The sequence below is a fragment of the Solea solea genome, chromosome 8 (genome assembly GCF_958295425.1).
Source record: "Solea solea chromosome 8, fSolSol10.1, whole genome shotgun sequence".
Classification (NCBI taxonomy): domain Eukaryota; kingdom Metazoa; phylum Chordata; class Actinopteri; order Pleuronectiformes; family Soleidae; genus Solea; species Solea solea.
Genome location: NC_081141.1, coordinates 21,362,988 through 21,376,231, shown reverse-complemented (window position 1 = coordinate 21,376,231; position 13,244 = coordinate 21,362,988). Strand labels below are relative to the sequence as shown.

At 38.9% G+C, this 13,244-nt stretch overlaps 3 protein-coding genes across 6 annotated transcripts in view; 1 reads left to right on the top strand and 2 right to left on the bottom strand.

Annotated features, from left to right (window-relative positions):
- Nucleotides 1-1,841, bottom strand: part of trpv4 (transient receptor potential cation channel, subfamily V, member 4) — a 45,249-nt gene extending 43,408 nt beyond the window's left edge. The window contains exons 1-2 of the mRNA XM_058635065.1: nucleotides 1,749-1,841; nucleotides 404-484 (exon numbers count right to left, since the gene is read on the bottom strand). Coding sequence (XP_058491048.1) covers nucleotides 404-412 — 9 coding nt within the window. The 5' untranslated portion in view covers nucleotides 413-484; nucleotides 1,749-1,841. The remainder of the gene's footprint in view (nucleotides 1-403; nucleotides 485-1,748) is intronic.
- Nucleotides 1,842-3,964: 2,123 nt separating this feature from the next.
- Nucleotides 3,965-7,691, bottom strand: gltpa (glycolipid transfer protein a). The gene is made up of 5 exons (XM_058636832.1): nucleotides 7,565-7,691; nucleotides 5,310-5,368; nucleotides 5,086-5,219; nucleotides 4,851-5,001; nucleotides 3,965-4,574 (listed from the first exon to the last, which is right to left on the bottom strand). The coding sequence occupies exons 1-5, from the start codon at nucleotides 7,665-7,667 to the stop codon at nucleotides 4,392-4,394; spliced, it is 630 nt and encodes a 209-aa protein (XP_058492815.1). The 5' UTR covers nucleotides 7,668-7,691; the 3' UTR covers nucleotides 3,965-4,391.
- Nucleotides 7,692-8,730: 1,039 nt separating this feature from the next.
- tchp (trichoplein, keratin filament binding) lies at nucleotides 8,731-13,240 on the top strand. 4 transcript variants are annotated; one of them, XM_058637115.1, is made up of 13 exons: nucleotides 8,731-8,883; nucleotides 9,150-9,298; nucleotides 10,122-10,332; nucleotides 10,428-10,484; nucleotides 10,749-10,817; nucleotides 11,158-11,331; nucleotides 11,424-11,536; nucleotides 11,639-11,705; nucleotides 11,803-11,975; nucleotides 12,064-12,145; nucleotides 12,232-12,417; nucleotides 12,555-12,698; nucleotides 12,780-13,240. In XM_058637115.1, exons 2-13 carry the CDS (start codon nucleotides 9,255-9,257, stop codon nucleotides 12,810-12,812), a joined length of 1,353 nt encoding a protein of 450 aa, XP_058493098.1. In that variant the 5' UTR covers nucleotides 8,731-8,883; nucleotides 9,150-9,254; the 3' UTR covers nucleotides 12,813-13,240. The 4 variants fall into 4 exon arrangements, with proteins under 4 accessions (XP_058493098.1, XP_058493096.1, XP_058493099.1 ...); XM_058637113.1 differs by having other exon boundaries at nucleotides 9,150-9,344; XM_058637116.1 differs by having other exon boundaries at nucleotides 8,744-9,298.
- The last annotated feature ends 4 nt before the right edge of the window (nucleotides 13,241-13,244 follow it).

The window sequence follows — 13,244 nt, the reverse complement described above, 5'->3', positions numbered from 1 at the left end:
ACACTCTAAATTGACCGTAGGTGTGAGTTTGAGAGTGAATGATTGTCCATCTCTGTATGTTGGGCCTGCCATGGACTGGTGACCTGTCCCCCTATGTCAGCTGAGACTGGCTCCAGTGACCCCGCAACCCTCATGTGGAGGATAATACAGTAGATGAAGAATGAATATTAAATATCTGTGTAGTTAATGAATGTCAAGTTTTAAAACACTTGTCACTCATTAACTTCTTTGTCATTTGCTGTGTAAAATAGTTTTATTCATCTCAATTTACCATCATTGCTGTTTTAGAATAATTCAGTGTATAACTTAAATGCTAAGGTTAAGGCTACAGCTGACGAATGGACTGTGAAGGTGTGACACACATTTATCTAAAGTATACTACTGACATTTAACCTCTTTGTACCTCATTCATCCCTTTTATCACAATGATGTGTCAAATTCCTCTTCAGGGAATCCAGGGAAATGATGCTGAAGCATGTGGACACTGAAACAGAAGCAGAAGAGAAGAAGCCATCGCATGAATTACTGACACAGAGTCATTCAGACAAAAACAACCAGAGCTGTCGTTTATGGGGGGAAAATAAAAACACAGAAAAAGGACTGGTGCCAAAACTAATGAGAGCTCTTATTGGTCAGAAAAACCTGGTCAGTGTGGGACGTAGAATGGTACCACCTCTTTCAGACAGGACACGTGGAAAGACTCAATCTATGCCCTTTTTTATTTACTCATTACAGAGGATGTGTAGTGTTATATTTCAAAGCCTCTCAGAGTCCACAAACACACATCCTCACATCCCTCCACCACTTCCTTTTTCAAGGCTGCTCTTTCCTGAGTTTGTTCATGACATTGACAACTTATCTAGAGCAGACAGGAGCAACACAAACAGGGGAGTTGCTGGGGTCCTGCTCAGGGAGAGGAATGACTCATAGCCCAATCTGACACATGGGATTATCATACCCTTACACTTCAGCAGGCATTTGGAGAGTAAAAAAAAAGGTAGCGCCAGCCCTTTCTAAACTATTATAATAGAACAAAAACAAAGCATTAAGTTGTTCAGTGGAGAGAGAGAGACAGAGAGGTGGTCCAGAGTGTTTTAAAACTGTCGGGGTGATAGAATGGGATCATAAAAGACCACATAGTGTAGACCCAACGTCCCCATATTTCCCCTTATTGGTTCAGAAAGTCAAAATCCACTTGTTAACGTTTCTAACTGTGAGTGACTCTAAGCTGTGGGAACTTCCTGTGCAGTTACTGATGTGACTTTACCCAGACCAACAGAGACCAGAGGGTCTGGGGCCCAATATCTGCTTTACACTCTCTGTGTGTGTGTGTGTGTGTGTGTGTGTGTATGTATATCTTTGTGAAGTCCATAAAACATACAAACCTATCTTTATGAGGACATTTTGGCCATGTGGGGACACTTTTCCTGGGCCCCACAACTTTAAATAGCTTTTTAAGGGTTAAGACCTGGTTTTAGGGTTAGGGTTAAAGTTAATGGTTAAAGTTAGGGTAAAGGGCTAGAGAATACATTATGTCTATGAAGTGTCCTCACTAAGATATGAAAACAAGTTTGTGTGTGTACAATCTTAATAAAATGTTACTTTTGAATCTCTCTTACTAATTATTGTTATTAAAATAAGACTAGAGTAAAATACAACAATATCTATCTATCTATCGGGATAAATATGTTTAAACAAAAAGCTGCATAGAGAAACCAGAAAACACGAGAATCAGAAACGTTACTTACCTTGCTACAATGAGTTGACCTTTGCTTTCTTTTAAAACACTTTAAGGTGTCGTCTTTTCCATCGTTTAGAAAACGCTCAAACTAACTGAGTCTCTGCTCTGGTCCCTCCTCAGCGGGTCTAACGTGACTCCTCTCAGAGCGTTGACTTCACTGCGGCTTTGCTTTGCTCCATGTGTCCGGTAAAGTCCAGCAGAACAACGGATGCTTTCACAGGCTTTGGGTGGGACAAGTTTGCCTGGAGAGCTGCAGCCAAGAGCAGAGTAAGATGCAGTTCTGCTGGCGGCCGCTAGGTGGTACAGAACTGTATTGATCTATTCATCAAGGTGTGGGTGTGGGCTTCTCTGAGGCCCCCTCATAGATCCATGAGTCTTCCTATATGGAAGTATATAATCCATGATCCTCACCAGTGTGTAGCTACAGTTTATATGTCTTCACATATTATAGTCTGTAAAATGTGCTATATCACAGCTGTCGGCTGTGACAGGCTGGGAACTGATGAATGATTAGTAAAAACACTGTTAATGTTCTTTTTGTGTGTTGTGCTCCTCAGAGCCCTGTTGTTTGAATCACTTAATCTGGATTAAATGCATACAAATACAAACTTTATTTGTATAGCACCTTTCATACAAGCGTTGCAGCTCAAAGTGCTTCACAATACAGGGAAAATAAAATTTAAAAAGCAAATACAACAAAGTTTTAACTTTGAACTAAAACAATAGATTGCAAATAAAACAGTAAAATACAACACAGGGTGGGATAAAATGGGAAAAGGGCTAGAGACAAGAGGTTAAAACCCTATTTTAACTTTAAAATGAACTAAAAAATGCAAATAAAACAACACAGGCTGGAATATCTAAGGGTAGATTGTGTTCCAAAGTTTAGTGGCATTTAGAAATCGTATGTCTGGTTACTTATGTGCCACCTTTAGAGAGTGACATTTGGGCTGATCATTGACCTTTGCCCTTACACAGTAAAATATGCAGGTGTCAAAGTATGAATCAGTTTAACACCGTTTCAGATTACAGATACAGGTTACAGTTACATACACTCTATAATAGTTATAAAACAAAAACATTCTGTGTTAAAATGACGTCAAAATTGCAAATTGACACGGCAAAATGAACTGTGTATACTGTGGGTGGATGCAGTAAGTAATATTTGACAAATTCTCGGTTATTCAACATAACACAATGGAGTGGACAACTCTATTGTGTTATGTTCTTTTTTGTGTGGAAGCAGGGTGTGGTGAATCAAAGAGCCACGCACAAAGAAACATAAGCCTCCCTGTTACTTATTGTTAATACTCAAAAGTCCCAGTGAGGAAAATTTTAATATTCCATCTGTTCAAGATGACGAGCGTCAAACTTTAGTTTAACTCATTACAAAGCATCATACAGAAAATGTGCCAATTAATATTAAAGTGTCTAGTGCCATTATTTATGTTTAATGTCAAATAGAATGGTAAAAATTCAATTAACCAAAACTCAAATAGTGTAAAATCACAAATATATAGTTTATATATTCATATAGTTTAATGTGCTTCATGGATGTAATGAAAAATAGTATAAAGCGGCAACAAATAAGTAACTGTAAACAGTAAAGGTAAAGAACTGGATATAAATGCATTAACCCAGTGGTTCTCAATTATTTTCTGTTTTCTGTATAAATAAATAAAATAAATAAAGGTCAGTGTACATGCATATTTAAAGTGTGGGGTAAAAATAAATACAAGATCCAATGAGGGGGAAATCAAACAATGTAAGCAATAACAATAATTGATCAACTGGCTATGTTTTAACTTGTAGTAAATATTTTAAATACTTTCAGTCAAAGTAATACATTTAATTTAATTCAAAAGTTGAAAATACCATGGACAAATGTTCAGTACAATACAGCAAATTGATTCATTTGAAATAAAAGCCATAGCCCTATATTGTGGTGGGATATTTTAATATTTTAAAATACTGCTGAACAGTACAACAGTGGAGGGAAAATCAAATACATTCAGGAAATACATTTTCATGTAATACTCTGATTACAAAATAATACAGACTCTTTGTCTTTAAAGTATACACATAAAAAGTTACACTATACAAACACAACTTATATACTATATATACTATACTGCTATTATTATATTATTATTTATATTTTTATACTGTAAATAATGTATATTTTGAATTGTGCTTTGTAGTTGTATGATTTAGTAAAATCTGTCCATATTAGACACGTGTTTACTGTATTTGTAACAATCCTATAGCTTTTGCTTGTTTGTTTGTTGCATATTCATACATTTAAATAAATATGCCACTTGGGTCCTGTTCTCATCAATAAATAAATACAGAAATAATTGTAAATTGCATTAAACATAGCATGTTTTTTTTCTGAAAAACACATGCAAGGACATTAAGTTTAAACATGCATATGTTTTGGAAAATAGGAATTAAAAGATTAAAAGTGCTGATGTGTAAGTGATGTGCCTTCTAAATGCACTCCCACTGAGCTGTCAGGTGACCTGAAGTGAGCCGAGTCAACCTGTAGACAAGCACAAGTGTTGTCTGCATAATGCATCATGACTTTGTAAACTAAGTCGATCACGGGAGGACAGCGGTGCGTCCGTCCGTCCGGCAGTCGTTCAGTCAGTCACACAGTGTATTCAAGGTCAGCATTCATCTTACTGTACATATCATAGATAGAGTCAACAGTGGCGGAGAAGTTGATGAGGAACTTCTTGATTTTCTCCAAGCATTCCTCGTCCTTCACGTCTCGACCTTTGGAGAGGGCCTTCAGGAAATCGGACTTGTATGGAGCCGCAAACAGAGCTGCCTGAAAGAAAGCACATGTACAGTACAACACTACATTTTAACATCTACACAGACCAAGCCAGGATCTCTGAAACACAAATCTCTAATCTGTCTTTGAATACTGAATATTATTGTATACATTTATTATTATACATGGCTCACTTTTTTAAGAGGGTAGTAATCTAAAGTGAAGCCTGAGGATAAAATGAATTGGACTGGATTTAATTTGTTCATGTTAATGTTGTCTGTGAACCCTAGCATCCAGGGTTGTAAATAGATAAATATACAAATATCTTACCTTGAAAAGCTGCTGCACAAACCAGCCGTGGTACCTCTTCAGTGCTACTTCATAGGCTTTGGAAACGTTGACTCGAATGAGGTTTGGGTTGCTGTCGTCCTTCTCACCGTCCACCAGGCTCTGAAGAAAGACTTGGATGAATCGCAGAGCCCTGTTGAAAAAGAAAACAGACATGCAGTATACATACTTGTTTATGGATACTGAGTTTGCCAAAAACATGTAAAGTTACTCAAACCTTTTCAGCCACATGAGAGCGAAAGTGGCTCCCACTTTGGGCCACTCAGCTCCATGCATTTCCTTCTCTGCCTCCACCATTTGCTGCAGAGTCTTGAAGCGTCCTGGGTTGGTGTCATAAACGGCCTTGATTTTCTGATGGTTAAAACAATATATTGTTTATGAATGAATGAGTTTTTTACGACTTTACTGAACCCCTACACGTTTAAGAATAAACATACTTACTGTGATGTTGCCGGATATGTCAGCTTTAATTGGTGCAAAAATGGTAGAGCCAAGGCAGTCTAAAGAGAAATGTTTACACAGGGTGTGAGTGAGGATTGAGAGTGGAAAACTACATGGAACACAGGTGAAGAAAAATGATTGTTAGTGATCGCTGTGGCTGTCAAAGCTTGACTGTATCGTACATGACTTTATCATCAGGGAAGTTTGGATTTCTGCTATTAATTGGCAAATAGGAAACATATTTATACATGTCAGTGACTCAGGCATATTCCACGGCACCACTAAAAAAATGTTACATTTACAGTAATTTTCCCTTCATGAATTTTTGCTGCGTCTGTCGTTAAAATCCTGAGTGACGCTTGAACTCCACTGCTTCAGAGAATCATCACACAGTAAAGGCTACAGTAAATGAGGAATGTTGGAAATGATGTGCACAATCTGTGCTATTTATTGCAGTTGTGTAATTTAATGTAATTCTGTTCTATTACTGTAGTACTGCAGTACCAACTTTTGGAGATTATTTGTTAATGTTATTGTTGTTATTCTGTTACAGCATTATTCACATACTGTTTCCTTCATCTTCCTATCAGACCTGAGCATTTGTGTGAATACACCAGCAGTGGAAGACGGGTGGTGTCGAGAAACATTTACCCCATCAAACTGGATTTTTTTGAGTAGTAGTGGATTTTCTTAGGCACTTCTTTGTGTTTCCAGTCTTACTCCAACCTGTTTGCTTTATTAGTACAATGTCGCTGACATCCCCTTCTGTCTAGACATAAAAAAGACGAGAAAGACGTTGGGCAACACCAGATCTAAATGCCACTATATAACACGGAGAGAGTCGTGTGGAGTTTTTCAGCTAAATCATCATTGTGTGAACTCATTTGACAACACTTTTGAATGTAACAGACATTTGTTTATGTTTAAAATGTATGCACTCCAGGTTTTAATGACTTGAAGTTAAACACTGCTGCCCACAATGACACCGGAAGGCACAGCTAATTACTTTATTATGCCATATTAGGCAAATCATGACAGTACTATCATCAAGTGTCTTTTTAATTGCGCTGCTGAAAAGACCTGCGTACAATAGGACATCTCGAGTCCCGACCACACACGGCTCCTGGCAGATCCACTGACACTACAGACAGCTTTCAGCCCCTGAGCTGTTAGTGGAAACTACTCATGACAAAGTCCACTCTTTTGTGCGGACGTGATGCATCGTCACAAGTCTGATGGCATCATATCTTGTTTCAGAGACACCTGCATCTTCTGCGGCTCTGTCTGCAGTTATTATTGGATTATGCATAAACTACTAATTCTATTATAAATAGTTGGATGCAGCCACAGTGAGCGATGGTGCACAGTTGCAACAACACGAGGAGGAGAGTGTTGGAGTTGTCAGTCAAGTCCTGTCCACACACTCCAGACACAATCATTTAAAATACACAGTGAGACTGTGCAGTACTTTAATGGCTTGTAGGAAAGTTGGCTAAGACATTTCTAGGTCAGAAAACACAATGGTGTCAAGGAGGAAAAGCTTAATATCGGCATCAGACTTGGTTCCTCTCAAGGGTTTCACATGGCAAATTCAATAGAGGACCTTTAACATATTAATACAAAATGAAGCTGCACAAAGATGCCCTGGCGCACCATGCCACCAGTGAATGGGCATGGGGAACTCAACACCGTACTAATCAATTTTCACAACTTAAAATCCAGGCCAGTGGATTAAATTATGCATGCTAAAGGATTGTGGACAACTTGATGGAGAGAAATACGATCCCAAAAAAAGATTATGTTTTGGAAAGAGCAAAGTCGTTTATTACAGGCTTAGCAAAAGTGATGTGACAGATTTCCCTGATGGCAATTTTGTGTCAGTTAATCAAAGTTGAACAAATCCCATTTAAAATATTAACAGTGTGTGAAAATGGTAATTTGCACAGGACTTCTTTCGAAAAATAAAAACCTCTTTTTCAAGCATTCTCATGCCTATTCAGCTTCTGTATAATCCATACAAATCCACATGCTTGAACCTTATCAATTTCACTTGTACAACAATGCTTGTACAAACTACCAGCCTCTGACATTTCAAACATTATAATAACCTGACTAGAAATAAACTTGTGTCTAAAGGAGCATCAGTTCTCTGCAGGCAGTGACAACTGAGAACTTTCACATTTATTTCCCTTTGTATCCAGGAAATGTCACCATATAGTCTCTACTGTGTGTCACACTGTGGAAAATTAACTTACCAAAGAACGGTGGAAGGTATGACACAGCCTCCAGAAATGGTCTTGTTTCCACCTGTCTGTCGGCTGGCAGCTGCCTGAACTGGTGCTCCATTAGCAGAGCCATCTCTTGGGTTCAGACACACACTTGCCTCTGAAATGATAGCAACAGGCTGTCAAGGCTGCACTGCACATTTACAGTGACACCAGGGGGACACCAGGAGAGAGGAGAGGCTGTGTGTGTGTGTGTGTGTGTGTGTGTGTGTGTGTGTGTGTGTGTTACCTGTTTAGGACCTTTTCTGGCATACACACATTAACCTTGTCAGGACCATTAGAGAGCAACCCCTGGTCCTAATGAGGCTGAACATAATAATTGGAATAATTGAATAAATGGAAACAAGAGATAATATTTGGATTTATGTTGTGGTTATGGTTAAGGTTAGGGATAACACTTTGTTTAGGCTGTCTAAATGAATGGAAGTCAATGAGAGCCCATAAAAAGAAAGCTGTAGAAATTTCTGTGTGTTTGTGTGCATGTGTTATTTATTTTTGTTACCTCCTTATATAATGATAATAATATAATGTTGCTATTTTCATTATTATTATTGTTGTTGCTGTTGATAGCGGTGGCAGTGTTGCTGGGGTTGTTATTGTTATCTTCATTAGTAGAAGTAGTAATAGACTATTACTACTTCTACTAATAGTAGTAATAGACTATTACTACTTCTACTAATGATGATAAATGACTTCTTAATATTAGTAGTAACATTAGCAGTAATAGAATTAGTAGTAGTTATGGTTAAAACATTTAGGAAATACATTACATGTCACTCATCAATATTGATATTAATTATCCAAGAAGATTACTGTTTGGGATTCTATTAATTCATATAATAATAATAATAATAATAATAATAATAATAACAACAATAATAATAATAGTATAAATACCAATATTAATAATTATTATAATAATTGTAACAAACCTTATTATTATTATTATTTTTTATTATCATTATTATTGTTATTATTATTATTATTATTATTAGTAGTAGTAGTAGTAGTTTTGTTATTATTGTTAGTCGTTGTAGTAGTAGTAGTAGTTGTATTCCAAATGAGGTAATTCCTTTTATGACGCTATACTACTAATTTCGCGCTTTGTTTTCCCGGTTCTCTGTTAAGTTTGACCGTTACGTCGTCCCGTAGCGTGCGAGTAACCAGGAAGTGTAGATCGGTAACTAAGGGACACTAGGTGGTTTAGTCGTTTCTGCGTAAAAAGATAGAAATAACGGCTGAATTCAACAAACGTCGATAAAAGAGGCAGCCACTCCTCAACCGTTAAGGTAAATACGTGACATTTATCGAGCTATAACGACTCTAAACTAAGATACGCGCTTGTTATCGGCTGGATATCAGGGGCTGAAACTCTTGACTCGTTTGTTTCCGAGTAAAAACTTAGCATGTAACAAACATAATATTCTGGATACTTTGTTTAAATTAATGCTCTTTAGCGTTAGAAAACCACTGTTTGGCTGAGGCATGATTAAGTTGACCAGATAACTGAAGTGAGGATTATAGGTTAAGGTCGTTAATAATAATGAATATTTAGGTATATGGCTTTGCCGAATCTCTCGGCCCATGCACCCAGCCGGTCCCGGGTCCTGGCCAGACAGTTGGTTCGGCAGCGGGAGCAGGAGGCCCGGTGTCGGCAGCAATGGGACCTGCATGCTCGATACTTCAAAGAGCAGACTATCTGCGGTAAGAAACAGGAGGTGTGGAGCTCCCAACAGTCCTACAACCAGAGGTAACTCCCCCCTGCAAGCAGCACACATGATCATAACACACAAACATGCACATCTTGACACTTATTTGTAGACTGGTTGATCTACGGTTGTGTACAGTGATTTAGTTAGGTACCAAGGTTGGTTCACATAAAGGCTACCTTTCTTTCTAAAATACTGTGTCCATTTTATCTCTGTCAGATTTTCTTGTTTCAATACAAATCTTTACTTAAACAGTACAGCGTACATATAATTCTCCAGGTTCTCCAGTTCCACCCACAGTGCAAAAACATGCAGATTTGGGGATTAGGGAAAATTAATCATAGGTGAGATTGTGAGAATGAACCAGTGACCCCTCATCATGTGGAGGATAAAGCAGCAGTAGAAGATGAGTGAGTGTACAAAGAAATACAGGTTATCCTTAGCTGGGATGGATTATGAGCCACTGGGCCCCTGGGCACAGACTGGAAAAGGGCCCCCCCTGCTAATATAGAGATCAAATTAAGATTGTACAAGTCTTTATTTAATGTCCTTGAATAGGAAGCCATTGTATTTATCCCCCTATATAAAATCATATAAAGTAGTATAATGCATAGTGTTATAAGTTGTAGATGAGAACAACATTTGAATACCTAGTTTTTGTCATTATCAACCAGTTTCTTTAGAAACGGTTTATGAAGTCATTAATTGGATGAAAGAACCCACAGAGAAGGTGTCACTTTGGGCTCATTCACAATCAATGTCTGTCTACTCTGTCTGTTAAATCAACTATGTAACGGAAGACTTCACTGTTGTGTCAGTATGACGTCATACCATAGACAGAGAATGAAGGAGGAAGACAAGGCCAGGCTGGAGGAGCGCAGAAATCGTCTCAGGGCCATGCTTCAAGAGGAGCAACAACAACTGGAGGCGGAGCTCAGGGGCGTGGTTCCTGACAACAGAACATTGGAGAGGCAGTTGGTGCAAAAAACTGACGAACTCCGTACAGCAAGAGAGGAAAGAAGAAAAAAGGTAGCGACATTGACATAAGTGCATGTGTTTTTGTTTGCAATGAAATGTGCAGTGTTTGATTCCTGTCGTTTCTGTTTTTTTCCGTTTCTCCTCAGCTTGCACAAGAGCTGCTGAAGGAGCACTGGAAGAAAAACAACTCAGAGTTGCGAGAGGTAGCCCAGTTTTAAGTACTAATGCAAATCTAACAGGTTGTTTATCGCTGTTGACAAAGTGATAAATAGCTGAAGAGGAAACTGACACTTATTGACAAGACGTCCAATTGATCTGGAAACAAATATTGACTGGATACTCCATGACGTTCTGTTTTCAGTGCAGTGTTGACTTGAGATAATGAAATATTCCGGAACAGTGGTCAGGTTCATCAATATCCCTCTATCTCACCTATAACAGAACTTGTTCTGCTAATCCGTCCACAGGTTGAGTCGACATTACATCAAGACCATGTTGTCGGTCAGTGGCAGGAGCAGATATCTGAGAAGAAACAGGTAAGAAATTCACCAGCGTTCTAGAAAAATAATACAAGGATAAGAAGTGTTTTTTACCTGCAGGAGTTAGTGCACAGTAACCAGACCGTAGAAAAATGCCTCCTTGTTGCTTTTACGTATTACTTTCCCTCAGGCCAGTGTGGTCAACCACAAGTCATTAAACTTTGTCATGTGACTAATTATTTATGTAAGGAATACATTTTTAATTGAGCAGCACTGGTGTCATCTGTGACCACAGTATCAAGTCTGAAATGCTCTCGCGGTAATCCTCTCAACGTTGTCACATCACTTTGAAAGTTGAGACACCCGCTGTAAATGACCCTTCTCTTCAAACATGCAGCAAGAAGAGGCCGAGCAGGAGGAGAAGAGGCACTTTGAAAACGAGTACGAAAGGACCCGGAGGGAGGCTCTGGAGAGGATGAAGCAGACGGAGGAGAAAAGGAAAGCAGAGGAGCGCACGCGAGCACAGGAACTCTGCAAACAGATGGAAGAACTGAACCTAAGAGAAAGAGAGGTACACATTTTGGATTAAATATTGTATATCTGTGAAAACATTGCTGATTTAATTATTTATATAAATATATTTTTTTCCCTTTTTTCTCCCAGGCTGCTCGTTTAAAGAAGGAGCAGGAGGATCTGTTGTTGCAGCAGTGGGAGCTAGAGAAGATAGAGGAGGAGAGAATGAAGGTGGAGGAAAGGCAGCAAAAGTCTGAGATGGGGTAAAGGAAACTCTTTCTGCTGATAATAGTGTTCTATTATATTTAGAATGATGATGATGACGTGGGTAGATAACTGGAATCAACTCGTTTGTTGTATTACAGGAAATTCCTGATCCGCCAATATAGGACTCAGTTGAAGAGAAGAGCCCAGCAAGTGCAGGAAGAACTGGTTCGTCTGCTTTACCTGTAGATACTGGAGTATATTCCAGAAAGAATCCATAATTTTGTTTTTGATGGGATGCTTGAATTTCCTTTGTGTCCACCAGGAGGCGGACCGTAAGATTCTGGCAGCCTTGGTGGAGGGAGAGGAGGAGGACAGGTGGTTGGAGACGGCACGGAGGGAAAGGGCTGTTGCTGATGCTGCCTGGATGAAACAAGTGATTGAAGAGCAACTTCAGTTAGAGCGAGAACGTGAGGCTGAGTTCGACATCTTACACAGGTGGGCATCAGGATTCAAGCACCGACTCTGCGGGAGGAGACTCCCATCTTCTCTTAAAATGTAAACCAACGTATCTCATCCATTTTAGAGAAGAAGCTCAGCAGGTATGGGAGAAACGAGAAGCTTTGTGGGAGAAAGAGAGAAAAGCCAGGGAACGACTCATGCATGAGGTAAGTTTCTTTTGAATACTTTGATGCTTCGAGTGAAATGAAAAGATTTAATTAGAGAGAAATGTGTGTCTTGTTTTCTTGCTAAGGTTCTCGCTGGGCGACAGCAGCAGCTGGAGCAGAAGATGCAGAAGAACCACGAGGCTCAGGCAGAGTCGCTGAGGAGGCGAGAGGAGTTGATCCAGGAGCTGGAGCAGGAGAAGGAGATCAGACGGCGGGAGAAGGAGCACGAGGAGGGGCGCAAGACAGCACGTGTACAAGAGTTAGATGCTCAGGTCAGGACATGCTTCAATGGTTTACTTTTTGAGAAATTAAATTATTTCATGCTGCCATAACAAAAGCTTACTTATGAGAAAAAACTATTTAATAGCACAAAATCAGGCCTAATGCTGTTTGCATTTATGCCCTGTAGGTGGCGCAGCAGCATCAAGAATATTGGGAGGAGCAGCGTTGGAAGAATCAGGAAGAGGAGCAGGAAAGAGAGGCCATGCAAATCCAAGAGGAAGAGCTGAGGTCAGAGGTGCAGAGGATGGCCAAGAAAGGACACCAGGAGAAGGTACAAAGATGAGTAATTATTCTCAAAGCTCAAATTTACAACGGTCAATAATCAATAATAAAATGTGCTTGAAACTTTCAGATTCACAGCAGACCTCGATCCGCCTGGACATGAGCATTCTGCAAGAAAACAAGCATAAGTGTTTCTTAAAAACAACTTCCACATGGCGATTGCAAAACCTCATGAGTCATCACAGGCTCCAGTTCAACAGATAATATTTAAATTTAATAGGTTTGATTCTCGAGATGTGCCTCTTTTCTCCAGATATTTCAAACAAGTGCCAAATAGATTCTTTTTAAGCTAGATATTATTGTTGGTTCATTTTTCAAAATATTTCTGCATAGAGCATAGAACAGAGAAGATTCTCATTGATGGACGTGTGTATAAAAAGAATGTTAATTTGCCCTTTAATATATTTGATTCATTTGAGTCATAAGGCTTGATGATAATTCAGTGCTGGGTGTTCATATGAAGTGTTTTGTGTTTTTTTACTTTATGTTTTAATATCCTGAAATAAGATTTTTGATAAACAATAAAAAGATACTA